At 41.1% G+C, this 27,120-nt stretch overlaps 1 protein-coding gene across 2 annotated transcripts in view; it reads left to right on the forward strand.

The window, feature by feature from the left end:
- The window catches only part of TBC1D22A (TBC1 domain family member 22A), an 849,217-nt gene that overhangs the window by 53,351 nt on the left and 768,746 nt on the right, over window positions 1–27,120 (forward strand). For both annotated transcript variants that reach the window (XM_077264859.1, XM_077264857.1), the window contains exon 4: window positions 11,441–11,611. In XM_077264859.1, the coding sequence (XP_077120974.1) occupies window positions 11,441–11,611 (171 nt within the window). The remainder of the gene's footprint in view (window positions 1–11,440; window positions 11,612–27,120) is intronic.

Here is a 27,120-nt window from a genome sequence, read left to right on the forward strand (position 1 = left end):
ACTGGTAGCGGTGTTTTTTCAGGAGCCCATGACAGCACCCTTATATTCCCTACCCTATTCTTTTCTCGGATGGCTCAACACTCTCGTTTCTCATTTAAATTCTATGTTCACTCACATGATGAATTGTACCAAAGTTTATGCTGTATCTGTGTTACTAACCAAGGGGGTCCTCTCATGCTCTAGAACCAACTGATGCGGGAGAGAGGTACCGCCCTTTTATGTCTGTAGGTTTCCTGTCCCTGAAGGGCGGATCCCCTCTCTCGTTGTGCTGTCATGGGCTCCTGAAAAAACACCGCTACCGTTAAGTAGCTTACGTATTATTCAAATGTCGTGAAGGGGTTAACACTTGGAAATGTGTGAAAGCAATAAAGACATTACCTCTTTTTATGGCAATCCCCCTTCACTACTGCGCCACTGCTCTGGTGGTTCCTGTTGTTCCTGCAAGAATTGTCTTGTCCGTCTTTTATGTGACTACTGCAGAAAATCACTGGCGTCAGTGGTGACAATTCCATGTATGATGGGTGACTGCTGGAGTCCGTGATTGGCTGCAGTGGTCATATGAACACTGAATGTGACTTCTACATCGCAGGACTGTTTGGGACTGAAAAGACAGTAATACCATACTTATTTTAATATTATTTAACCACATCTTAATATATCGCGCTGTTTAAAAAAAAAAAATACCCAGACAACCTTTTTACAAAGTAGCATCTCCTAAAATTGCTGCATATGTCTGTTATGGCCACATTCTCCTAACATGACACAGTTGCTTTCTCTTCTGTTAGGTATACACTCATAACTATCCGTCCGAGAATGAGACCAGATGTGACGTATGCACACTTTATTAGAAATCTTGGTTAGCTTGAAGGTTTCGGCTGCTTTGAGCAATTGTAACGGTTTTCGAGTACTGGGCTAATAACAGTTTAAAGTCCATTTCCTGCACTAATTACTTGCAAGCACCAAGGTAATGTAATTGTTCTTTACCGCAGATTGTAATTACAGACAAGTTTTAAAACCACGTTCCTCTAAGGATCGCAGCCCAAAAAAACAAAACACTATGCGTTGTATTAAATCATTTTTCTTTGAAAGCAGTGAAATGTAACTTGTTTTTTAGAAATTAAAAGGGTCGTCGGAGCTGGAAAAAACACTGTTTTATTTTCAGGAACAGTTGCACATGTCCATAGGCTGTTTCTGGTTTCGCAGCTCAGCTATATTTTTAAGGGTTAGATTCCTCATCTTAAATGGGCAAGATTGCACTGATGATAATAAAACCATTGAGTTTACGATTCACATGTTATTAAAAATCAACAATTGTGTCAGTTTGTTTACAGCTTGTCACCTAGGTTACCAGACACCTTTGATAGCCTGTAAGCGCCGGTCTATAGGGAGCTTGGTTGCTGACTGTTACCTCCCAATCCCAGCTCGCTACAGTTGCCCTGCGCTCCTCCAAAGTTGCCTCTGCTTGTAACAATGTTAAGCACACTGCTGAAGCCAATGGTTTCTGCGCTGATGCGAACTGTCAAGCAGGAGCGCACCGCCCCCCAGCAAGCAAGAAGCCGGGAGGCAATGCAGTAATGTGCACCTGCTTGTTTGCTTGTACATCCGCACACCTGGAAGTCAAAGCATATCTTTTTCTTTTTTTTTCTGTAAAATCTGTTAATAAATTATTGCTTGTTTTTTTTGGGTGGAAGGGTTATATATTTTGTAAGAAGGCATCAGTCATTATTTAAAATCTCTAGTATTTCGTTACTGCAGTTCTTTTGGTGAGCAATTTGTCACCATGGTTACAGACTTGAAAAAATAACATTCTTTGTAGTCTGATCAGAAGGCACGAGTAACAGTCTTCCGCCTTCTTCTTTTCTTCTTAAGTCAAACATATGTTAGTAAGAAGAACTAGAGTCACGCAACTTCAGGGTCAGACTGAACATAAAATGGGAATATAACGATTTGAGAAGTTGTTTCGGTTAAGAAATGCATTTTTTTCCTTTCAAATACGTATCTGTAATTTAGTTGTATGTGTCGGTGTAAAGGAATGATGAACATGCATTACACATGTACCCGCCATATGAGGTCCTAACTGCCCTACATGTGGACAAAATAAGAATAAACCTCGTGATAGTGATGAGCGAGTATACTCGTTGCTCGGGTGGTATCCGAGTATTTTGAGAGTGCTCGGAGATTGTTTTCCTTGCCTCAGCTGCATGACTACATGTGGGGATTCCCTATTAACCAGGCAACCCCCACATGTGCTCAGGCTGGCTAGCAGCTGTAAATCATGCAGCTGAGGCAAGGAAAACTAAATCTCCGAACACTAACAAATACTCGGAGGACACCCGAGCATGCTCAGGAAAACCCGAGCAACGAGTACACTCGCTCATCACTAGTCAGCAATAATTTATGAAACAGTATGGCCAGTGTCTCGGCTCTCACTGGACCTTGTTCATGGCTACTTCTGGTGAATAGAGTGGATACACGAAGACGGACTGTCCATACTGTAGGACAGTTTACTTTCTTGCAGTGTGTTAAACAGGTGCACAAAAAAATACACTGACTATATAGGTATGTGCACGATAAGTATTTACAGCAGATGTTTCATCAGCAAAAACATGTCTTTTGGCAGAGGAAAAACGCTGCTTAAAATACACACATTTTTGCCTGCATTTTTCTGCCTTTTCTAATGCGATTTTTCCCATTCATTTGAACTGGTGGTAAACACTGCAGAAAATGATGCTGAATGAATGATATGAACTTGCTTCAAATCTGCAAGAAAAAAGTAAGCAGCAACTGCAAATTCCATTCAAGTTTCTGGGTCAATAAAATGTTGTGTTTTTTTTTCTTTCACGGCAAAAATGCTCAAATACAACGCAAAAAGTGCAACATGTAAACAAACCCTAATGTAAGCCTTTGGAGCATGCAGATGAATGCTGGGAGCCTTCCCACTCTGTGATCTGTCACTGCCTGTCTGCTGCTAGGGACTGATTACACTTGACAACAGTCAGTGGACAGCAGGTTACACAGCAGGGAGACTCCTAGGGGCCATCTTCAAGTGGCCACGTTGGAGAGATGTTTCAGGGTGAACATTTAGTTTTTGGTATATAAAGTACTTTGCAGTTTTGTTAGTAATTGCAGTGGGCATCAGATAAGACAAGTTGAGACATCAGTTACCATTTAAGTTGCTATGGCAACATGTTTTTTTGAAAAGCTATAGTAAGAACATAAAATAAATAGACATTTCACAGTTGGGAACATATAGGAAAGTGCTTCTGCTCTTAAAAGCCTTGTACTAGTAGTTTTGTATTTTTAAAGACCTTGTCTAAATTTTATGTGTAGAATGCTAGATTTTATTTTTCACTGAAATTAATAAGTAGAATAGAGTTGAGACAGGTTTTTTTTTTATGCATGACTATTCACACCCTTCTAAGACATACACTCTTGGCATATGCCATTCTAGTAAGACACGTTCAATAAGCTTTGGCAATGAAAAATATTTTTTACACCTCAAAACATAATTTATTTTTCCTTAAAAAAAAAAAAAAAATTCATCATGAAACGCATTTCTCATTTCAAATGACAGTTGAGAATAAGCTATCATTATGTACATTAATTACCCCAAAATGGGCAAACTTTTAATTCACATGGATAACTTCATGAAATACCTACTCAATCTACAGGAAATCACGGGGTACAGAGTTTCTTATAAAAATACAGATGCTTTATTTAAATATTAACATTCATAGTTACTATTTATGAATAAAATGACAATAACCAACATAATATTTATTTAAATAAAATATCTGTTTTTATTATGAAATCTGCACCCCCTAGGTTACGTGTTTGTGAGTAATAATGCTATTTCTGACCATCTCATGTCTGAGTTTTGCCACTAGTTTTACCTTTGCATGATCTGTCTGTAATTGTTAGATCAATTAATGCAAATAGTGTCCAAAATATTTTTCAGTAAACAGTTGGCACTCCAACCAAGAGCAACAACACAATTTTAGACTAAAATAAATTACAGACCCATTAAAGCATAATAGAACTTGATTAAATACAAGATAAAACAATTGGTAATAAAATTGAAGACCGTGACAATAGGAGACTGCCAAATAGAGGGGGTATAGCTAATACATCTTTAAGAAAAATTATGATGATTGCCTAAAAATTAAGTTTAATTGAAAAAATCTCATGTGCAGAGACTATGCAGTACCACTGGCAAAGAATTATGGCTAAAATGTAAAAAGTTATATTATCCAGAGTAGCTAAGGACAGATCAAAAAGATATATCAAATATAATTTGTAGCTGCCATTCAAAAGCTGCCTGGATAAAAGGGATTTGCATATAAAGTTATGCAGTAGAAAATGGCTGTAAGTCAAGTAGTATAGGATCCACTAATGCAATTAGATAGGTTACAAAAGAAAAGCCATGCAAATTACTACCTTAGTGGAGAATATGTGCTGTAGGACGGAGCAGTTTCCCCTCCTCCACCCGACGCGCATTTTGCAACACCAGCTTCTTACGGGCCCCCGCAAGAATAACGGGCTGTTTTATCTTATATTTAATTAAGATCTATTATTTTTTTTCATGGTTCTCTTCGTTCGGCTGTAATTTACGTTATTCCAAAATTGTGTTGTTGTACTTTTCAAATGTCGGAGTTAGTGGATAGAAACTAGTCACTATGATGTCACTTATACACAGTTCACAACGACCTGAAGGGTTCATGTAGACAATGTATAGAAGCAGCAGCTTGGATGGCTTGATACAGAAGTATTGAGCAGTTTACCTGGAAGTCAAGCTGAGGTGTGAGAAACGCCTACTAGAAAGCTACTAAACCGTATGTGTTAATCATTGCATCCCTCAGCTGCCCCCATGCCTTCAATTTTCAGCTGTAATCTGATCCCTTAGCGATTAAGCATTCCATCTTCTTTAATTCTAGCTTTTTTATTTTTCTTCAGAAATTTCTATATGTTAATGGTAAGTTCACTGACGTTACACTGGCTAAGTATCAACCATCTACTGTTACGTTAGAAGTCTACTTCTCTTCAGTTTTATAGTCTACCATTATATTTTTCTTAGGTGTCATTCTAGTTTCATCCGGTCCTCTGGAAAGGCATGTTTTTATTCACATTTATCAATTAATATCAAATTTTATCACTAAGCAACAGATCCGTGAAAGATGGATGCAAAACTAAAGCAAATCAGAAACTTCCTGATTTTCAATCTGTATCTCAAGGATTTCCATGCACTTGAATGACAAATTCTGATCTTCAAGCATGGATCAGAAAAGGACCTCCACTGATTCCGATGGATTTCACTCCAGGAAACTCTATGGCTCCATGTGCTGTCTACCAAAAAACCCAATGTGTGTGAATATAGCCTAACGAGCAAAGCTACATTCACTCACCCATGTGTATTTTGATATTCGGGTAAATTGTTCCATTTTTTTTTTCTTCGTGTGTCATATCATGATGGAGGTAGACTGTCTAAACTTTTATTCATCCATCGACTCTTAATGTACTAGGAATAACGGCGGACTCACAGATAGAACATGGAAGTACAAAGAACATCCTCCTCATGTTATACAGATCACCATAGACTTTAATGGCTGATCAGCAAAAAGGATGAGAAAAGTACCTTCTCTGAGTCTCATTGATCTGACACACAGATCCGTTTTATAACTTGTGTGTGTTTGGATCAAAGAAACTCTTCGGGTTTGTTTGTTGTCCAGGAAAAAAACCACACATAGATATGTGAATGTAGTCCTACACTGAGCTGCTGCTATAAACGTATGATGTCATTAGGCAGAGCTCAGTGGTCTAAAGTGGTCTTGCGGTTTTAAGAAAGAATAAGTTTGCTTTTGAGTTCAAAGAAAACTTGGTGTAAGTAAAGACTTTGTTTTGTCCCTTGTTCTCTGCTGGCGCTGACTGTCCTGTCTTTCACACACACCATTGATGCATGCTGTAAGCCTGGCCTTTCACAGTCTGGCTTATTTTGGTTCTTGGCAGGTCTTCTAAGGTCTTGGAAGTTTTCACCCTTTTTCGCGGTTTCTGGTGATTTATTGTGAATGTCTAGAAATTATCAGATGGCAAGTTCTCACATCTTCAGGCTTTCTCAGGTTTAGTCATAAACATTTATATCTTGAACCTGAAGCTTTTACAGTGTGCCTATGAAAACTTTTCTTTTTTTTTTTTGGAAGATGCTATTAAATGTTCATTCACATAAAGATTAACATTTACTTTGTGGCTAGAAATCGAATAGTCCCATCTTCTTGGCTGACACACGGGAACACGAGCTGTACAAAATGAAAGTCCTATTGTAAAAATGGTTTATTAGGAAACCCGGTAGAAATTCTTAGCCACATGTTAGCCCTTGAAAAAATCCAGATGCTATGTGTCTTATTTTTTCTTTTATTTGTGAAATATGATTTTTGCTTTACGTGCCATTACATTTCACGTATGATTTTTTTGTAGAGAAAGGGGAGGTATTGTGTATTAAAAAATCTTGAAGATAATTGCAAACTTTAAAGAGAACCTGTCACTAGATTCGTCCCATAATCCGGAGTACAGTGAAAAAATTTGACTTTTATTAGTGGCATGTTGCTGGAGCATGGAGCACTCGGATGTCGCCCATACACACAGCTATTTTCTCCCACACTCTGTAGCCTGACACACATGAATATTTGATAAAGGTCTTTACTGACTGAAACGTCACGTATGATACACAATATCTATAAGGACCACTGTAATAAGTCTCATTTTTTTTCAGTATACTCACTTCTTCTTATTCTATATTATGGATTGGGATCCTACCAGGGCAACTAATCCTGACCGGGAGTGCCTTATTTCCTCTTCCATATGAGATAAGACCAGTACCTTTCAGTCCTGATATACAGCATTCAATATGATATATGCCCCCAATTCAGCCTGTAAGACAAGAGAAAGACCTACTGCAATAGAACAAAGCGAAAACAGAAATCACACTTTAGGCTCCCTAATTAACCCTACATAGAAGCTTTTAATGGAAACCTGTCACCAGGTTTGTCCCATATGAGGTAAGGCCAGTAACTTTCAACCTTGATATAAAACATTCTAATATGTTATATTTATATATATATATATATATATATATATATATATATATATATATATATATATATATATATATATACCCCCAATCTGGCTTGCAAGACAACAAAAAGACCTACTGGGTGGTTGGGTCCATTGAGCATCGCTGCTCTTGGTCCAATGCCTCCTCTCTTCTTGCAATGCCGTCCTCCTTGCTTTGCATGGATGGCGCATCCTACGTCCTCCACACAGAGTCCTCGGCATCGTACTTCTATGCCCTGATTAGGGTAGAGTAAAGTACTGCAGTGTGCAGGTGCATCAAAAGGCAAAAACGCCTCGACAAATGTAAACTACAGTACTTTACTCTGCCCTCGTCAGGGCAGAGAAGTACATCTGTGCAGAAGCGCAATGCCGGGGACACTGGATGACGTCGGATCCATAATCCACACAAAGCAAGAAGGAGGAAGACTTTGCAAGAAGTGAGGAGTCACTAGACCAAGACCAGTGACGCCCATCGCACCTGACCACCCTGTAGGTGAGTATTATAAAATTATTATGGGACAAACCTGGTGACAGGTTCTCTTTTAAAGCTTTTATCTTAGGTTAATTAGGGAGCCTAAAGTGTGATATTTCCGTTTTCACTTTTTTTTTTTTTTTAAATAAATGAGTCTGGTGGTAAACACTGATACACTGACCTAACTGATGAAAATCTGAGCCAAAACTGATGAAACTTTGACCATTTTTTGAGGTGGAAAAAATCACTGATGTCTGAATTCTTAAGCTAAATCTAATCTATATTGCATGTAGTATCATGTATAATTACTACATGGATGTGTCAGGTCTGCCTTAGTGGGAGTCGCTTCTTCCACTATTGTAATAATAATTTTATTTCTATAGCGCCAACATATTCCGCAGTGCTTTACATTTTAGAGGGGACTTGTACAGACAATAAAAGACATTACAGAATAACAATAATCACATAAATCGACAGATATCAAGCGGCGTGAGGGCCCTGCTCACAAGCTTACAATCTACGAGGAAATAGGGGAGATACGAAAGGTGGATGGTAACAATTGCTTTCATTGTACGGACCAGCCATAATGTAATAAATAGGGTGTTCATTTAATGCTGCATGAACTGATAATCAACCAGTATGTGTAAGAGTACAGACATAGAGGGCTATTAAATGCATAAAGAGTGTGAGGACAGATGATACAAGCAGGGCTGTGTAGTCGGTAAGCCAAACCTCCAACCCCGACTCCTCAATTTCCATGACTCCGACTCCACCAAAATGGGCTCTAACTTCAACTCCACGACTCCGACTCAACAACCCTGGCAGGGCTGTGGAGTCGGTAAGCCAAACCTCCGACTGCACCAAAATGGGCTCTGACTCCATGACTCCGACTCCACAGCCCTGGATACAAGGGTCCTGGTTTTGAAGAAAATTTTGAATGGGCAACACAGAGATAGTTAGATTAAATATTTTGAGGCGTTAGGCCAGTCTGAAGAAATGCATTTTTAGGGCATGCTTAAAACTGTGGGTATTGGGGATTAATCAAATTGTCCTGGGTATGCATTCCAAAGAATTGGCGCAGCACATGTGAAGTCTTGAAGACGGAGTGGGAGATTATTGAGGATGTTAATCTTAAGTCATTAGCGGAACGGAGGGCACGGGAAGGGTGGTAGACTGAGACAATGGAGGCGATATAGTGTGGTGCTGAACTATGGATCACTTTGTAGGTGTGACTGATAAGTTTATATTGAACTCTGGAGTGGATGAGGAACTAGTGCAATGACTGGCACAGGGCAGAGGCATCTGTGTAGCAGTTGGTGAGGACTATGATCCTGGCTGCAGCACTCAAAACACATTGGAGAGGGGAGAGTTTAGTAAGAGGGAGACTGATTAGTAGAGAGTTTCAATAGTCCAGACGAGAATGAACAAGAGCTACAGTAAGAGTTTTTGTTGAGTCGAAAGTAAGAAAAGGTCGAATTCTAGAAATGTTTTTGAGGTGCAGATAACAAGAGCGAGCCAGTGATAGGATGTGTGGGGTGAATGAAAGATCTGAATAAACTAAGAACCCAAGACAGTGAGCATGGTTCTAGGGAGTAATGGCAGAACCACATACAGAAATGACTGTCGGGCATATGTAGGTTAGTGGAGGGAGGAAACACAAAGAAGTTCGGTTTTTGACGGGTTCAGTTTCAGATAGAGGGAGGACATGAAGTTGGAGACAGCGGTAAGACGATCACTGGTGTTTCTTAGGCTACGTTCACATTTGCGTTGTTGTGTGCTGCGTCGGCGACGCAACGCACGCAAAAACGCATGCAAAACGCAGCAAAACGCAGCGTTTTGTGACGCATGCGTTCATTTTTTTAGCGCAAAAAATGCAACATGCTGCGTCCTATGCGCCCTGACACTTGCGCCAAAAAAACGCATGCGTCACAAAACGCAACACAACACATGTCCATGCGCCCCCCATTTTAAATATAGGGGCGCATGACGCATGCGTCGCCGCGGCTGCGCCCGACGCAACGCAAATGTGAACGTAGCCTTAATAATGTAGGCATGGATGGCAGGAGTAGAGGTGTATAATTGGGTGTCATCAGCATAGACATGGTACTGGAAACCAAATCTACTGTTTGTCCAATAGGGGCAGTATACAAGGAGTAGAGGAGGGGGCCTAGGATTGATCTTTGAGGAACCCCGACAGTAAGGGGAACAGAAAGTAAAGCCAGCAAAAGATACAGTGAAGGAACGGTTAGAGAGATAGGAGGAGAACCAGGAGAGAACAGTGTCCTTGAGGCCGATGGAGCGGAGCATAGTGAGATGGAGCTGGTGATCCACAGTGTTGAATGCTGCAGAGAGATCCAGGAGAATTAGCATAGAGTAGTGACCATTATATTTAGCTGCTGACGACGAAGGAGTTCCTGCTCTGAAACGCGCGTCGGGCCGATGTGCGGACTGGTCCTGGTTACACTTGAGTGCCCCCCTGTTGAGGTAATTTACACCGGGATAGTGGCTGCTTGCCTTGTTATTTATAGATGTTCTGACCGTGCAGGGTCATGGTTGACCATGGGGGTATTAGTGCATGTGAGGTCTATAGGGTAATGGTGTATTCACAGCATATTTCCCTTTGAGGGTATCCTAGGGATTAGTACAGTGTTAACCCAGTGAGGTGGAATTATAGTATGACGGTGTACTCCAGTATATGTATCCCAGGACATGACTTGATATCATGAAGTGTACCTCATTTTTGCAGCAAGCACTTGTACTCGGGTGTTCTATCCCCTATAGTTACATCTTTAATATTTGGGAGCCAGTTGTTTCCGGTCTGCAGGTCTCTGTTTTTGCACAGTAACAGCTCTTTGCAGGTGTCTCGCACCATTTTTACACCTTGTGTCATCGTTGTCTGATCATTGTCACGATTTTAAATATATAATGTTTGTACTTTAAATAAAGATTATTTATGCACTTTATTTGTCCAGTTTTGGTCGTTCTTTGTGGTTTCCACATCCCCGTTGTAGATAGAGAGTAGAGTATAAGAGGAGAAATCGGATTGTAGAGGGTCAAGAAGAGAGTGATCTGAGAGATGACGGATTAGATGGGAGTGGACCAAGCATTCCAGGAGTTTAGAGATGAAGGGAAGATTAGAGACAGGTCTATAGTTGGCAGCACAGTTTTGTCGAGGGACATTATTTTTAAGTAATGGATGTATTCTGGCGTGTTTAAATGAGTAAACAAAAGTATAGAAGAGCGAGACAGTGGTTGAATATTTTTATTCGGTGAGTGGTGACAGCTGGGGAAATGAACTTAAGGAGGTGTGTGGGAATAGGGTCACTTGTGCAAGTAGTAGGGCAAGAAGATGGAAAGAGCCTGATCACTCAAAGACCTTTGAGGAAGCACTGTTTTTACTGGGTCCGAAACGCATCAGGCCTTTGAGGGGGTCCCAATGATGTTGTCTTTAATCGCTGAAGATGTTTAAATTAATAAAGAATTTTTTACTGAAAAAGGATTCCTGTGCTGGAAGTCTTCTATTTCTATTAGTCCATAAGAAAGTGGTTCCCAGACCATACTAATGATTTAGAATGTCCTCAATCAGTCGTATTCTCTTGTTTTAGATGTGTGATGTAGCCTTCCACACACTCTTTAAACAAGTTTTCTCTACTGGACGTCTGCTTTTCTAGTAGCTGTTACTTCATTGAAACCATTAAGTTTGGATAATTTATATGTCCTATGTGTTCCTTTTAGCTGCGGAGTGATTTATGCTTATACATAAAATTGTTTTATGTTTTAACTTCTTACAGTTTATTCATGATCCTGACTACACCAATGTCTTTCTGCATAACTAAGCACACATTTTTGTACTTTATGTTGCAGGTGAAAAACATTCCGTGCAGAGACAGCAGTCGGTACCATATCCGCCATCTACAATACCTATGGGCAAGTCAACTGACCAGATCTCCTTGACCACTGCTGGGTTATCTGAAAGAGAAGCCTTTCGCCTGGAAAAGTTTAAACAGCTTCTTGCAGGTCCAAACACTGACCTTGGTAAGTACACACTGTGAATGTGTTGGCAGTGTAACGGTTTATGAAAACAAAATGGCTGTTCAAACCAAGCACAACTACTTGTAGTGAACACAACCTAATGTTGGTCTACAAATCTGTTGCCAAAAATTGTTCTCTATTCAGATATGCCTTGAGGAGCTTGGCGCAAACTTGGAGTGGCTGAGAAGTTCAGTGCGCCTTTCCACCTATTTTTTTTTTCTGTCTCTAGCCTTCACTAGATCGTGTGAATGCAGAGCAGTTAATCATGGAAGAGGGGGAGCTGATGGATGCAAATATGTAATGAACTGCTCGGCCACGTCAAGGGTTCACCAAACCTCTCATAAGTATATTTGAATACAGAATAATTTGTGGCAAAATCCACAATTTTGTCAGCAAGGTACGATTTTTAGTAGATGTATGTCTTGTAGGAAATGGTAGACAGTAGGCCTTGGGTAGCGTTCATACAGGCAGTGCAGTTTTGGTCCAAACACGTGCAGTTTTTATTGCTTTCCACAGGTTGCACAGCACCAAAACAAAATCCTAAACTTTAATTCCTAGTCTTGTCGAGCTGCCAACTAAACAAAACAGACCCTGGCTACTCATACTGATACTTGCAATTCTATGCACATGACCTGTGCAGATTCTTCTGCGACAGGAATTCTGGCCTGTCTCTCTCTTCCGCTCCTAGACACATCCAGTCTGATCAGCAACCTTGAGCTGGAGAAAAGCTAGCCTAGTGATATGCAGGGCTAGTCGGGAGAACTAATAAGAACCTGTTGAGCTAGGATTTAACCCTAGCCTACCTGGCTTTGCTACAGTTCTGTGCTTAGTTTCAACTGACATTTCGTGCTGACAGATGCTTTTGAAGATTCAGACCAACCATATAAACTGTTCATATGGTTTTGTGACACTTTTGCAAAACATTTGTAGCAATTCCATTTCATTAGCTGAACATAAAGCAAGTGAATTAGTGAATGTCTTTCCTCCACAGATGCACTGCAGTCTGTCAGTAGGCTGCATCTCTGCTGTGCCCTATGTTCATGTTCAGCTGAGTACAATATATTAGGGAATAGCTATTAATGTAATACTTCAGATTATTAGCTTAGAGTTGTGAAGCATTGCACTTTCTATTCATCCAGTTAATCGGTTAAGTAGTGATTTCTGTTAATTGCGTCATTTGGTTATGATCTGCACAAATGTGCTGGTCTTTATAAATTAATGAAGTGAGTTTTAGGCTCCATCCACTGCAAAACTGAATAAATGGAGCTGAGAACATGTGGTCCATACTTGTCTGTGCTTTGTCGCTATAGCTACTTGTGCAATTGTATCGCTGAAGGCTAGTGCATATGCCGTAATTATTTTTTTCCATTTTTCTTTAAAAAAAAAAAAAAAAAAGTTATGTTCTTGAATACTCTTAAAGGCGTACAGGAGTTACAGTACGAGCCTATAGACTTCTGTGGATATGTTTACTTTACCATTGATGTGTGCATTCATCCTAAAATTGTTGAATGACAATCTTTTGTGATCGTATTTCGACACTGTGTACTGTGGAAAAAGTTTATAGCGCCCCCTAGAGTCGGAATTTCTCCCGGGTCTCGGCTGCCAGGGGTAGCCGAGAGCCCAGAGAACATGATTTGGGTCGGTTTTTACCGACCCCGGGATTGCTTCGCCGTTATTAACCGTATAACGGCGACCGCAAAAAAATTAAAAAAAGTGCAATTTGCCATTTAATTTCTCTCTGCTCTAATGTGATTGCACATCAGAGGAGAGAGAAATAGGGTCTCTGATTTGCCCCCCGGTACCTCCATTGTCCTTGCTGTCCCCCCGTTCTTTCCCCCGTGCCTCCGGCTTCTTCTTCCGGGAGAAAATTGCGGGCATGTGCGCGCGCAGAGATCTTCCAGCCTGCACCCGGCAACAATAGGGAAATTTTTCCTATTGGCTCATTTTGGTCACTGTGATGGCCCTATCACAGTGATTAAAATAAAAGTAAATAAACCCCTCCTTTAACACCCTCTTAGTTAAGGAAAAATAATAAAATAAAGAAAATATATTTATTTCCATTTTCCCATTAGGGTTAGAGTTGGGCTAAAGATAGGATTAGGGTTGGGGCTAAAGTTAGGGTTGGGGCTAAAGTTAGGGGTGTGTTGGGGTTAGGGTTGAGATTAGGGTTAGGGTTATGGCTAGGGTTGGGATTACGGTTAGGGGTGTGTTGGGGTTAGGGTTGTGATTAGGGATATGGTTAGGGTTGGGATTAGGGTTGTGATTAGGGTTATGGTTAGGGTTGGGATTAGGGTTAGGGGTGGGTTGGGGTTAGGGTTGGAGTTAGAATTGGGGGGTTTCCACTGTTTAGGTACATCAGGGATCTTCAAATGTTACATGGCGCCACCATTAATTCAAGCCAATTTTGCGTTCAAAATGGCGCTCCCTCCCTTCTGAGCTCTGCTGTGCGCCCAAACACTGGTTTATCCCCAAATTTGGGGCATCAGCGTACTCGGGTAAAATTGGACGACAACTTTTGTAGTCCAATTTGTCCTGTTACCCTTGGGAAAATAAAAATTTGTGGGCTAAAAAATAATTTTTTGTGGAAAAAAAAATTGTTTTCACGGCTCTGCGTTATAAACGTCTATGAAGCACTTGGGCGTTCAAAGTGCTCATCACACATCTAGATAAGCTCCTTGGGGGTGTAGTTTCCAAAATGGGGTCACTTGTGTGGGGTTTCTACTGGTTATGCACATCAAGAGCCCCGACGTGTTTGCTCAAACAGTAGTTTTCTCCCACATATAACGTACCAGCATACTCAGGAGAAATTGGACCCCAAAAGTTGTTGTTCAATTTGTCCTGTTACGCTTGTGAAAATAAAAAATTGCCTGCTAAAAAATTATTTTTGTGGAAAAAAAGATTTTTTATTTTCACGGCTCTGCGTTATAAACTTTAGTGAAACACTTGGGGGTTCAAAGTGCTCACCACACATAAGTTCCTTTGGTGGTCTGGTTAACGATATGGTGTCACTTATGGGGGGTTTCCACTGTTTAGGCACTTCAGGGGCTCTCCAAACGCGACATGGTGTCCGATCTCAATTCCAGGCAATTCAGCACTGAAAAAGTCAAACTGCGCTCTTTCCCTTCCGAGCTCTGCCATGCGCCGAAACAGTGGTTTACCCCCACATATGGGGTATCGGCATACTCAGGACAAATTGCACAACATCTTTGGGGTTCAAATTTTTCCTGTTACCCTTGTGAAAATAAAAATTTGGGGGAGAAATTTTCATTTTTGTGGAGAAAATATGAATTTTTATTTTCATGGCTTTACGTTATAAACTTCTGTGAAGCATTTGGGGGTTCAAAGTGCTCACCACACATCTAGATAAGTTCCTTAAGAGGTATAGTTTCCAAAATGGTGCAACTTGTGGGGGTTTCCACTTTTTAGGCACATCAGGGACTCTCCAAACGCGACATGGCATCCGATCTCAATTCCAGCCAATTCTACATTGAAAAAGTAAAACGGCACTCCTTCCCTTCCAAGCTCTGCGGTGCGCCCAGACAGTGGTTTACCCCCACATATGGGGTATCGGCGTATTCAGGAGAAATTGCACAACAAATTTTGTGATTCATTTTCTCTTTTTACACTTGTGAAAATTAGAAAAATTGGTTCTGAAATCAAATGTTTGTAAAAAAAAAAAAAAAAAAAGTCAAACGTTAATTTTTCCTTCCACATTGCTTCAGTTCCTGTAAAGAACGTAAAGGGTTAATAAACTTCTTGAATGTGGTTTTGAGCACCTTGAGGGGTGCAATTTTTAGAATGTTGTCACTTTGGGGTATTTTCTGTCATGTGCACCCCACAATGTGGCTTTAAATGTGAGACGGTCCCTAAAAAAAAGAAAAAAAGGGTTTTGTAAATTTTGTGGTAAAAATGAGAAATCGCTGGTCAACTTTTAACCCTTATAACTTCCTAACAAAAAAAATGTTGTTTCCAAAATTGTGCTGATGTAAAATAGACATGTGGGAAATGTTGTTTATTTTAGTATTTTGTGAGACATCTCTCTGATTTAAAAGCACAAAAATTAAAAGTTTGAAAATTGCAAAATTTTAAAAGTTTTCACCATATTTCCGTTTTTTTCATAAGTAAATGCAAGTCATATCGAATAAATTTTACCACTATCATGAATACAATATGTCAAGAAAAACAGTCTTAGAATCAGTGGGATCCGTTAAAGCGTTCCAGAACTATAACCTCATAAAGTGACAGTGGTCAGAGTTGTAAAAATTGTCCCGGTCATTAACCCCTTCGTGCCATGCGCCGTACGGCGCTGCAGGCACTGCATTAGTGCCAGCCGCATTACCAGTACGGCGCATCGATCACCGCGGTCTCGCGCTGAGCGCCGCGGTGATCGGGTGCGGGTGTCAGCTGTATATGACAGCTGACACCCCGCAGCAATGCCCACGATCGGCGCTATCGCCGATCGCGGGCATTTAACCCCTCTGATGCCGCTGTCAATAATGACAGCGGCATAGAGGGGGATCGCGCAGGGACGGGGGCTCCCTGCGCTCTCCCACCGGAGCAGCGCGATGAGATCGCGCTGCTCCGGTGACCTGGAAGGAGTCCCCGGATCCAAGATGGCCGCGGGACTCATGAGATGACCCTGCTTGCCGGCGCCTGCTGAGAATTCCTCATAGCAGGCGCCGGCAAGCCTCTGTAACGTGCCTCTAAGATCGGTGATCTGACAGAGTGCTGTGCACACTGTCAGATCACCGATCTGTGATGTCCCCCCCTGGGACAAAGTAAAAAAGTAAAAAAAAAAATGTCCACATGTGTAAAAAAAAAAAAAAAAAAAAGAAAAAGAAAAAAAAAATTCCTAAATAAAGAAAAAAAAAAAAATATTCCCATAAATACATTTCTTCATCTAAATAAAAAAAATCACACAATAAAAGTACACATATTTAGTATCGCCGTGTCCGTAACGACCCCACCTATAAAAATATATCACTAGTTAACCCCTTCAGTGAACATCGTAAAAAAACAAACAAAAAAACGAGGCAAAAAACAACGCTTTATTCTCATACCGCCAAACAAAAAGTGGAATAACACGCGATCAAAAAGACGGATATAAATAACCATGGTACCGCTGAAAACGTCATCTTGTCCTGCAAAAAAAAAGCCGCCATACAGCATCATCAGCAGAAAAATAAAAGTTATAGCTCTCAGAATAAAGCGATGCAAAAACAATTATTTTTTTTATATAAAATAGTTTTTATTGTGTAAAAGCGCCAAAACATAAAAAAATTACATAAATGAGGTATCGCTGTAATCGTACTGACCTGAAGAATAAAACTGCTTTATCAATTTTACCACACGTGGAATGGTATAAACGCCCCCCCCCCCTAAAAGAATTTCAGGAATTGCTGGTTTTTGTTCATTCCGCCTCCCAAAAATCGGAATAAAAAGCGATCAAAAAATGTCATGTGCCCGAAAATGGTACCAATAAAAACGTCAACTCATCCCGCAAAAAACACGATCTCACATGACTCTGTGGGCCAAAATATGGATAAATTATAGCTCTCAAAATGTGGTGATGCAAAAACTATTTTTTAAAAAGCGTCTTTTAGTGTGTGATGGCTGCCAACCATAAAAATCCGCCCAAAAAACGCTATAAAAGTAAATCAAATCCCCCTTCATCACCCCCTTAGTTAGGGAAAAATAATAAAATTTTAAAAAATATATTTATTTCCATTTTCCCATTAGGCTACTTTCACACTAGCGTCGGTACGGGGCCGTCGCGCTGCGTCGGCCCGACGTTCCGACGCATACTGTGCAAGCGCCGCACAACGGGGGCAGCGGATGCTGTTTTTCCACGCATCCGCTGCCCCATTGTGAGGTGCGGGGAGGTGGGGGCGGAGATCCAGCCGCGCATGCGCGGTCGGAAATGGTGGACCGTCGGTACAAAAAAAGTTACATGTAACGTTTTTTGCTGCCGGCGGTCCGCCACAACACGACGCAACCGTCGCACGACGGTTGCTACGTGTGTCAATACGTCGCAATGCGTTGCTAATGTTAGTCTATGGGGAAAAAATGCATCCTGCAGATGACTTTGCAGGATGCGTTTTTTCGCCAAAACGACGCATTGCGACGTATGTAAAAAAAACGCTAGTGTGAAAGTAGCGCTCGGGTTAGGACTAGGGTTAGGGCTAGGGTTAGGGTTGGGGTTAGGGCTGGGGTTAGGGTTGGGGTTTCAGTTAGAATTGGGGAGTTTTCACTGTTTAGGCACATCAGGGGCTCTCCAAACGCGACATGGCGTCTGATCTCAATTCCAGCCAATTCTGCTTTGAAAAACTAAAACAGTGCTCCTTCCCTTCCGAGTTCTCCTGTGCGCCCAAACAGTGGTTTCCCCCAACATATGGGGTATCAGCGTTCTCAGGACAAGTTGGACAACAACTTTTGGGGTCCAATTTCTCCTGTTACCCTTGGAAAAATAAAAAATTTGGGGCAAAAAGATCATTTTTTGTGAAAATTAATATGATTTTTTTTTTATGGCTCTACATTATAAACTTCTGTGAAGCACTTGGAGGTTCAAAGTGCTCACCACACATCTAGATTAGTTCCTTAGAGGGTCTACTTTCCAAAATGGTGTCACTTGTGGGGGTTTCCACTGTTTAGGCACGTCAGGGGCTCTCCAAACACGATATGGGTTCCGATCTCAATTCCAGCCAATTTTGCATTGAAAAGTCAAATGGCGCTCCTTCCCTTCCGAGCTCTGCCATGTGCCCAATCAGTGGTTTATCCCCATGTATGAAGTATCTGCGTACTCAGGACAAATTGCACAACAACTTTTGGGGTCCAATTTCTCCTGTTACCCTTGGGAAAATAAAAAATTTGGGGCAAAAAGATCATTTTTTGTGAAAATTAATATTAATTTTTTTTTACGGCTCTACATTATAAACTTCTGTGAAGCACTTGGAGGTTCAAAGTGCTCACCACACATCTAGATTAGTTCCTTAGAGGGTCTACTTTCCAATATGGTGTCACTTTTGGGGGTTTCCACTGTTTAGGCACATCAGGGGCTCTCCAATCGCGACATGGGTTCCGATCTCAATTCCAGCAAATCTTGCATTGAAAAGTCAAATGGCGCTCCTTCCCTTCCGAGCTCTGCCATGTGCCCAATCAATGGTTAACCCCAACATGTGGGGTATCGGCGTACTCAGGACAAATTGTACAACAACTTTTTTGGTCCAATTTCTCCTGTTACCCTTGGTAAAATAAAACAAATTGGATCTGAAGTAAAAATTTTGTGAAAAAAAAAGTTAAATGTTCAATTTTTTTTAAACATTCCAAAAATTCCTGTGAAGCACCTGAAGGGTTAATAAACTTTTTGAATGTGGTTTTGAGTACCTTGAGGGGTGCAGTTTTTAGAATGGTGTCACTTTGGGGCATTTTCTGTCATATAGACCCCTCAAAGTCACTTCAAGTGTGAGGTGGTCCGTAAAAAAAATGGTTTTGTAAATTTTGTTGCAAAAATGAGAAATCGCTGGTCAACTTTTAACCCTTATAACTCCCTAACAAAAAGAATGTTTCCAAAATTGTGCTGATGTAAAGCAGACATGTGGGAAATGTTGTTTATTAACTATATTATGTGATATAACTCTCTAATTTAAGGGCATAAAAACAAAAAGTTTGAAAATTGCTACATTTTCATAATTTTCGACAAATTTTTGTTTTTTTCACAAATAAATGCAAGTCATATCGAAGAAGTTTTACCACTATCATGAAGTACAATATGTCACGAGAAAACAATGTCAGAATCACCAGGATCCGTTGAAGCGTTTTAGAGTTATGACCTCATAAAGTGACAGTGGTCAGAATTCTAAAAATTGGCCCTGTCACTTAGGTGAAAACAGGCTTCGGGGTGAAGGGGTTAAGCTGCAAATTAGCTCTGTCAGTAAGCGGTTAAATAAGTACACTTCTTAAGGACTTTACTTCACTTTTGTGATTTGTTAGTACATACCATATTTTTATTTTACATGACTAACATTTCTGGGAATTATTAGAGCTTTGTATAATGGTGGTCCTCGTTTGTTTCCTCCTGGAAATGTAATGAAAATTTGATAGATGTGCATGAGCATTCTGTTTTTATGTGTAATCTGTAGATAGTCCGAAACTGTCCAGTCAGCGCCATACTATAGTTTAAGGTTGCTCATACATTTCTAGGAGGAATAACAAAGGAATGGCACAACATAGCATTCTAAGAGAAAATCTGTTTCCATCATCATTTAACTTTTTTTTTTTTTTTAGTGAAATTACCATTACAACATGTTGTGGCAGCGAGTTCTATAGTCTTACTATTTCTAAAGTAAAAAAAAATAACTTTGTCTGCTGTGATGCTTAAAGCAGTACTCCCACATCACACCAATACACTATCCCAATACGTATTAGGTGTAGTGATAATATTAGCAAATACCTCCAATTAAAACGTGGTATAATTTTTTTGATTCGCTATGTCGCTTACCCCATGTGCAGAGCATTGCAGTAGCTTGGGTATCCATGGTTACGACCACTCATAAAGTGATAGTTAGTTTTTCGTGCTTGTAACCATGGAGATGGGAATACCCCTTTTAAATCTTATTTTCTTTAGTTGTAGAGGATGCCCACGTGTCACCATTAGAGGCCAAGGTGTAAAAAGATTATTAGAAAGATCTCTGTACTGTTCATTCATATTTGTACATTGTAATAAGATTGTTCCTAGGCCTTTGGTTTGGTAACCTGTCTTTTTATTGCAGTTCAACCATTCCCTTAATTCCCTTTGTCGGTCTTCTCTCACCTGATTCAGTTCAACTATGTCCTTCATATGCACTGGTACCTAAAGCTGTATACTGTATTCTGAGTGTGCTTTGACTACTGACTTATAAAGAGGCAAAACTTTGCTCTTGTCATGAGTATGTATGCCTCTTTTATTGCACCCCATAATTATATTATTATTTGCTATGGCTGTGGCTATCCAGCACTGATCACTAAAGGCAAGTTTGCCGTCCACCCATACACCCAAGTGTTTTTCAGTGACCCTTTTTACCATTTACCTTTTACCATTTAGTATATACGGTAATTGAATATTTAGCCTCCTCGGCTCAAATGCATGACTTTATATTTATCTACATGAAACTCTGATTGCCATTTTTCAGCCCATGCCTCCAGCTTCCCCAAATCTCTCTAGAATATTATATTATTCTTGTCTGTATTGATTATCTTCCATAGCTTATATTTACCAGTGATGAGCGGGTGTACTCGTTGCTCGGGTTTGCTCGGCTAGCCAGCCTGAGTATATGTGGGGGTTGCCTGGTTGCTAGGGAATCCCCACATGTGTTCAAGCTGCCCATCAGCCGTAAGTCATGCAGCTGAGGCAACGAAAACTAAATCTCCGAGCACTAAAAAATACTCGGAGAACACCTGAGTGTGCTTGGGAAAACCCGAGCAACGAGTACACTCGCTTATCACTAATATTTACCGTAAATTCTACTCTGTATACCTTCTACATGGCCATAAATGTATTAATTAAGAAAATGGACCAATACTGACCCCTGTGTTACCCACTAACAGTGAGCCAACCAGTTTGTTCTGTTATTAACCACCTTATGTTTCCTAGCACTGAGTGTTAACCCAGTTGCACATATTTTCTCCTTGTCTCATTGTTCATATTTTATGTACCTCACCCTCTTGCTCCATTTCACCCAGATTATTTTCAGGGGGCCAACATTGTCATTTTTGAGTTGTTTTTTTAAAATTGTTTATGTAATTGGATTAATCATACTTTTCTTGTACAGCTATTTTGTGATGACATACTGCCTTTGACAGGTGAATAATACAGGTGATTTGTGTTTATTTCTTATACTAGATGGTGGCCCGATTCAAACGCATCGGGTATTCTAGAATATGTATGCGTAGTGTATAGCACAGCCCACGTAGTATATTGTACAGCCCACGCAGTACATTGCGCAGCCAGCGCAGTATTATTATTATTATTATTATTTATTGTTATAGCCCATTTACATGTGAGGAGGGGTATGCATAATAAAAACAAGTACAATAATCTTGAACAATACAAGTCATAACTGGTACAGGAGGAGAGCGGACCCTGCCCGCGAAGACTCACAATCTAAAAGGGATGGGTGAGAATACAGTAGGTGAGGATAGAGCTGGTCATGCAGCGGTTTGGTTGATCGGTGGTTACTGCAGGTTGTAGGCTTGTCGGAAGAGGTGGGTCTTCAGGCTCTTTTTGAAGGTTTCGATGGTAGGCGAGAGTCTGATGTGTTGTGGTAGAGGGTTCCAGAGTAGGGGTGATGAGCGAGAGAAATCTTGTATACGATTGTGGGAAGAGGAGATAAGAGGGGAGTAGAGAAGGAGATCTTGTGAGGATCAGAGGTTGCGTGTAGGTAAGTACATTGCGCAGGCCACGCAGTACATTGCGCAGGCCACGCAGTACATTGCGCAGGCCACGCAGTACATTGCGCAGGCCACGCAGTACATTGCGCAGGCCACGCAGTACATTGCGCAGGCCACGCAGTACATTGCGCAGGCCACGCAGTACATTGCGCAGGCCACGCAGTACATTGCGCAGGCCACGCAGTACATTGCGCAGGCCACGCAGTACATTGCGCAGGCCACGCAGTACATTGCGCAGGCCACGCAGTACATTGCGCAGGCCACGCAGTACATTGCGCAGGCCACGCAGTACATTGCGCAGGCCACGCAGTACATTGCGCAGGCCACGCAGTACATTGCGCAGGCCACGCAGTACATTGCGCAGGCCACGCAGTACATTGCGCAGGCCACGCAGTACATTGCGCAGGCCACGCAGTACATTGCGCAGGCCACGCAGTACATTGCGCAGGCCACGCAGTACATTGCGCAGGCCACGCAGTACATTGCGCAGCCCACGCAGTACATTGCGCAGCCCACGCAGTACATTGCGCAGCCCACGCAGTACATTGCGCAGCCCACGCAGTACATTGCGCAGCCCACGCAGTACATTGCGCAGCCCACGCAGTACATTGCGCAGCCCACGCAGTACATTGCGCAGCCCACGCAGTACATTGCGCAGCCCACGCAGTACATTGCGCAGCCCACGCAGTACATTGCGCAGCCCACGCAGTACATTGCGCAGCCCACGCAGTACATTGCGCAGCCCACGCAGTACATTGCGCAGCCCACGCAGTACATTGCGCAGCCCACGCAGTACATTGCGCAGCCCACGCAGTACATTGCGCAGCCCACGCAGTACATTGCGCAGCCCACGCAGTACATTGCGCAGCCCACGCAGTACATTGCGCAGCCCACGCAGTACATTGCGCAGCCCACGCAGTACATTGCGCAGCCCACGCAGTACATTGCGCAGCCCACGCAGTACATTGCGCAGCCCACGCAGTACATTGCGCAGCCCACGCAGTACATTGCGCAGCCCACGCAGTACATTGCGCAGCCCACGCAGTACATTGCGCAGCCCACGCAGTACATTGCGCAGCCCACGCAGTACATTGCGCAGCCCACGCAGTACATTGCGCAGCCCACGCAGTACATAGCCCAGCCCACGCAGTACATTGCGCAGCCCACGCAGTACATAGCCCAGCCCACGTAGTATATTGCCCAGCCCATGTAGTATATTGCCCAGCCCACGTAGTATATAGCAATGTGGGCATCATATCCCTGTTAAAAAAAAAAAAAATAAATAAATAAAATAAAAAATAGTTATATACTCACCTTCCGGAGCTCCCGCATCCAAGCGAAGTGGTTACCGACGCTGTTCGTGCTCTCCGGTCTGAAGAGTGCATTGCGGTCTCGCGAGACTGCTATTTCATCATCTCACGAGATCGCAGCATGGAGCGGTCACCGGAGCGTCGCGAGCGGGAAAGACCTGTTGTCGATCCGGGGGCCGACGGACGGTGAGTATATAACGATTTTTGATTTTTTTAATTATTTTTAACATTAGATCGTTTTACTATTCATGCTGCATAGGCAGCATGAATAGTAAAAAGTTGGTCACACAGGGTTAATAGCGGTAACGGAGTGCATTACACCGCGGCATAACGCGGTCCGTTACCGCTGCCATTAACCCTGTGTGAGAGCAGACTGGAGGGGTGTACGGAGCGGGCACTGACTGCGGGGAGGAAGGAGCGGCCATTTTTCCGCCCTACTGTGCCCGTCGCTGATTGGTCGTGGCTGTTTTGTCACGACCAATCAGCGACTTGGGTTCTATGACAGACAGAGGCCGCGACCAATGAATATCCGTGACAGAAAGACAGACAGACAGAAGGACAGACGGAAGTGACCCTTAGACAATTATATAGTAGATTATTTCCTCCCTGCAACCAAAGAGTGAAAGTAGTTTTTTTTCCCAATGATCTTATAAGTTATTTACATGGGAAATGTGACTATTCAAAGCAAAGTTGGAAATACTACATTATTTATTATTAAAAATACATTTTCAAGTGACAGGTATTCCAACTTTTAAATATTTTTTGCGCCTAATGTATAGATCAATAAAAAAATGTTTCTAAGTTATTTGAAAGTGTATCAAATATTTTGAGGAACCTTTTTCAATGCAAATCTTTCTTCGATTGCCTTTTTTTTTTTTAATTGATAGTATTTTTTAAAGCACTAGACATTAAAATTTCTTCTGATTGAAGCAAGGCTCTTCTCTTCCTTTTTGATTCTTTGAATTAAAATATAGCATATACAAGCGATTAGAAATGCCGGCCTATTGAAACGGGCAAAGCCGTCAAGCGCTCATAATGAGTTGAATTGTTGCAGGGAATCCACATTTAAATGTGAAAGAACATCTTTCTTTCACTGTATTGAGATATATGTAAAATGTAAGCTTCAAGATACACTCTCCAAGTCCTCACTAAAGAAAGCGTACAGTTGAGTCACTTTTTTTAGAGGGAGGTATTGTGAGTAAGCTAGGTATTTTTAATGTTGGCGTTTCTATTCCTGATTTCAAAATTGAATGCAAGAATACAAAATAGATTTGCTGGAAAATAACAATTCCTTGCAAAGGCTCATTCATACAAATGCTTGCAGAAGTGCGGCGCCCACTAGCAGTACATCCCTTCCATTTCTGTTCATTTTTGTCTTTCTTTAACTGGCACCCAAGAGGCGATAAATTGTTATCCCTTTGCTTACATGTACGAGGACTATGTATTAGTGTGCATTATTATGTATTGATGCTGTTCTTTGTGGGGATGCTCTCTTTGCCACATTTATGACCTCCTTTTCCACTGGCTTTGCTTTAGCCTGTGTATGCCATTTTTCATTTTATATATAGGATTAATGGGTTAGTTGCATTTTTCAAGAAAAGCTTAAAAAAAAATAAAATCAACAAATGTCCTAAAATAGGAAAATGGTATTTCAAACCCATACTAATTTAACACTTATGCCGTTAAACCTTAGGTGTTGGCCTTCCCTCTCAGCACTGATCTGTTTAGTTTATTTTCTTCCTTAAAGACTTTGTACTAAGTATAGAGATATACCAAGTATAGAAGCATCCCGTATATATAGGTTATTTAATGATTGGGTGTCTGGCCCCATTATTTTTTTCATAGGAATTTAATGAAGTGGAATTGAGCATGCTTGACTTCCACAGCAGTGCCCCATTGGGATTGGTGAGGGTACTCCAGTGTTCAGTGAGCTATCCAGTTGATGGCACATATTGGTTGTGGGTGAATGGAGTGGAATCAGGAGCTGAGCACATTTAATGCAGTATATATTGATCTAAAAAGCTCTGATCGCTGCTGTCAGACCCTTAAAGGCTGATGTCAATGCTTGACAGTGGTATTTAGGGTGTGTGATCCTGAGGTTACTTCATTCTGTGCCCTCACTGGCTCCCTTCCTAGAATATTGAATTAGCGGTCAATTGATTGCAGTTTTAAGTCCACAAAGGGGACAAAATTAAAAACTTTAAAACAATATTAAAAATTAACGTACCATAAAAATTCATATATTTAAAAAAAACATTGTGTCTGTAAAAGTTAACTATCAAATTATTAAATTATTGAATCCTGACCGAAAGAACCATATGGCAAAAAAGATAACAAATTATATTTTTGTTGTTGTTGCCACTTCTGCAAAAATGCAATATGGTTACGTGAATCAAAAAAATTCTGTCTCTTGGAAGGAAGGGGAGAGAAAGAATGAAAATGCAAAATTGCAAAATTGTTTGCAGCAAGGAGTGGTTAAAGAGGACCAGTCTGATCTCCTGAAAGGTGTTTGCGAGTACTTACCGAAACTGACTGGAAAATTGTCACGTTTTCTTAGGGTATGTGCTCAAGTATTTGCAGTGGATTTCCTGAACCAAAAACCTGAGTGTTTGGCAGTAAAAAAACACTACATCCAAAATACACGGTTTTAATGCATTTATGTGCGTTTTTACTTGTGTTATTCTCCATTTATTTGAATGGATGAAAAATGCTGCAAAAACACTGAAGGAAATGACATTCTGCAGATTTGGAAAACGCATGTTTAAAATCCGCAATGAAAAAACTAATTAGCATGTGCATGAGATTTCAGAAATCTTACTCACTTTTTTTTTGGTACTATAAACTGCAGCTCTTTTTACTCTTGAAAAACATGCAGAAAAAATATAGAAAAATGCAGCTTGTGAACAAAACCTTATTTTGCATATGTATGTTGTTTTAAAAGTGAACAGCCTACGTTCCCACCATGAGCTTTTGGTGAGTTTTTTATATTGCAGATTTTCTGCACCTATTACGGTAAGTAAAATAAATTATTTGCATTTTTTTTTTTTAAATATGCACTGTAAGGCCATGTGCACACGTTCAGGATTTTTCGTGTTTTTTTCGCGTTTTTTCGCTATAAAAACGTGATAAAAACGCAAAAAAAAACGCTAACATATGCCTCCCATTATTTTCAGTGTATTCCACATTTTTTGTGCAAATGTAGCCTTTTTTTCCGCGAAAAAATCGCATCGCGGAAAAAAAAGCAACATGTTCATTAAAATGCGGAATTGCAGGGGATTCCGCACACCTAGGAGTCCATTGATCTGCTTACTTCCCGCACGGGGCTGTGCCCACGATGCGGGAAGTAAGCAGATTATGTGCGGTTGGTACCCAGGGTGGAGGAGAGGAGACTCTCCTCCACGCACTGGGCACCATATAAGTGGTAAAAAAAAAAGAATTAAAATAAAAAATAGTGATATACACTCACCTTCGATGTCATGCATTCACCAAAAACTCATCTTGGGAATGCAGCCTAAAGGAAACACTTCAGTGCGAAATGGATACTTTATTTTGCCTAGTCCAGGTCCTCAGCTTGAACATAAAGGGGATGTAAAGATTGCTGGAGAGCTTCCACGTGTTGGATATTACCAAGAGAATAGTGGCTAAGTATGTGATCTCCTCTTAGAGAAGTCTGCGTTTGCCAGCTGTAACTACTATAACTTTGGGTGAGAATTAGTGATGAGCGAGTATACTCATTGCTCGGGTTTTCCCGAGCACGCTCGGGTGACCTCCGAGTAT

Source organism: Ranitomeya variabilis, chromosome 5 (genome assembly GCF_051348905.1).
Source record: "Ranitomeya variabilis isolate aRanVar5 chromosome 5, aRanVar5.hap1, whole genome shotgun sequence".
Classification (NCBI taxonomy): Eukaryota; Metazoa; Chordata; class Amphibia; order Anura; family Dendrobatidae; genus Ranitomeya; species Ranitomeya variabilis.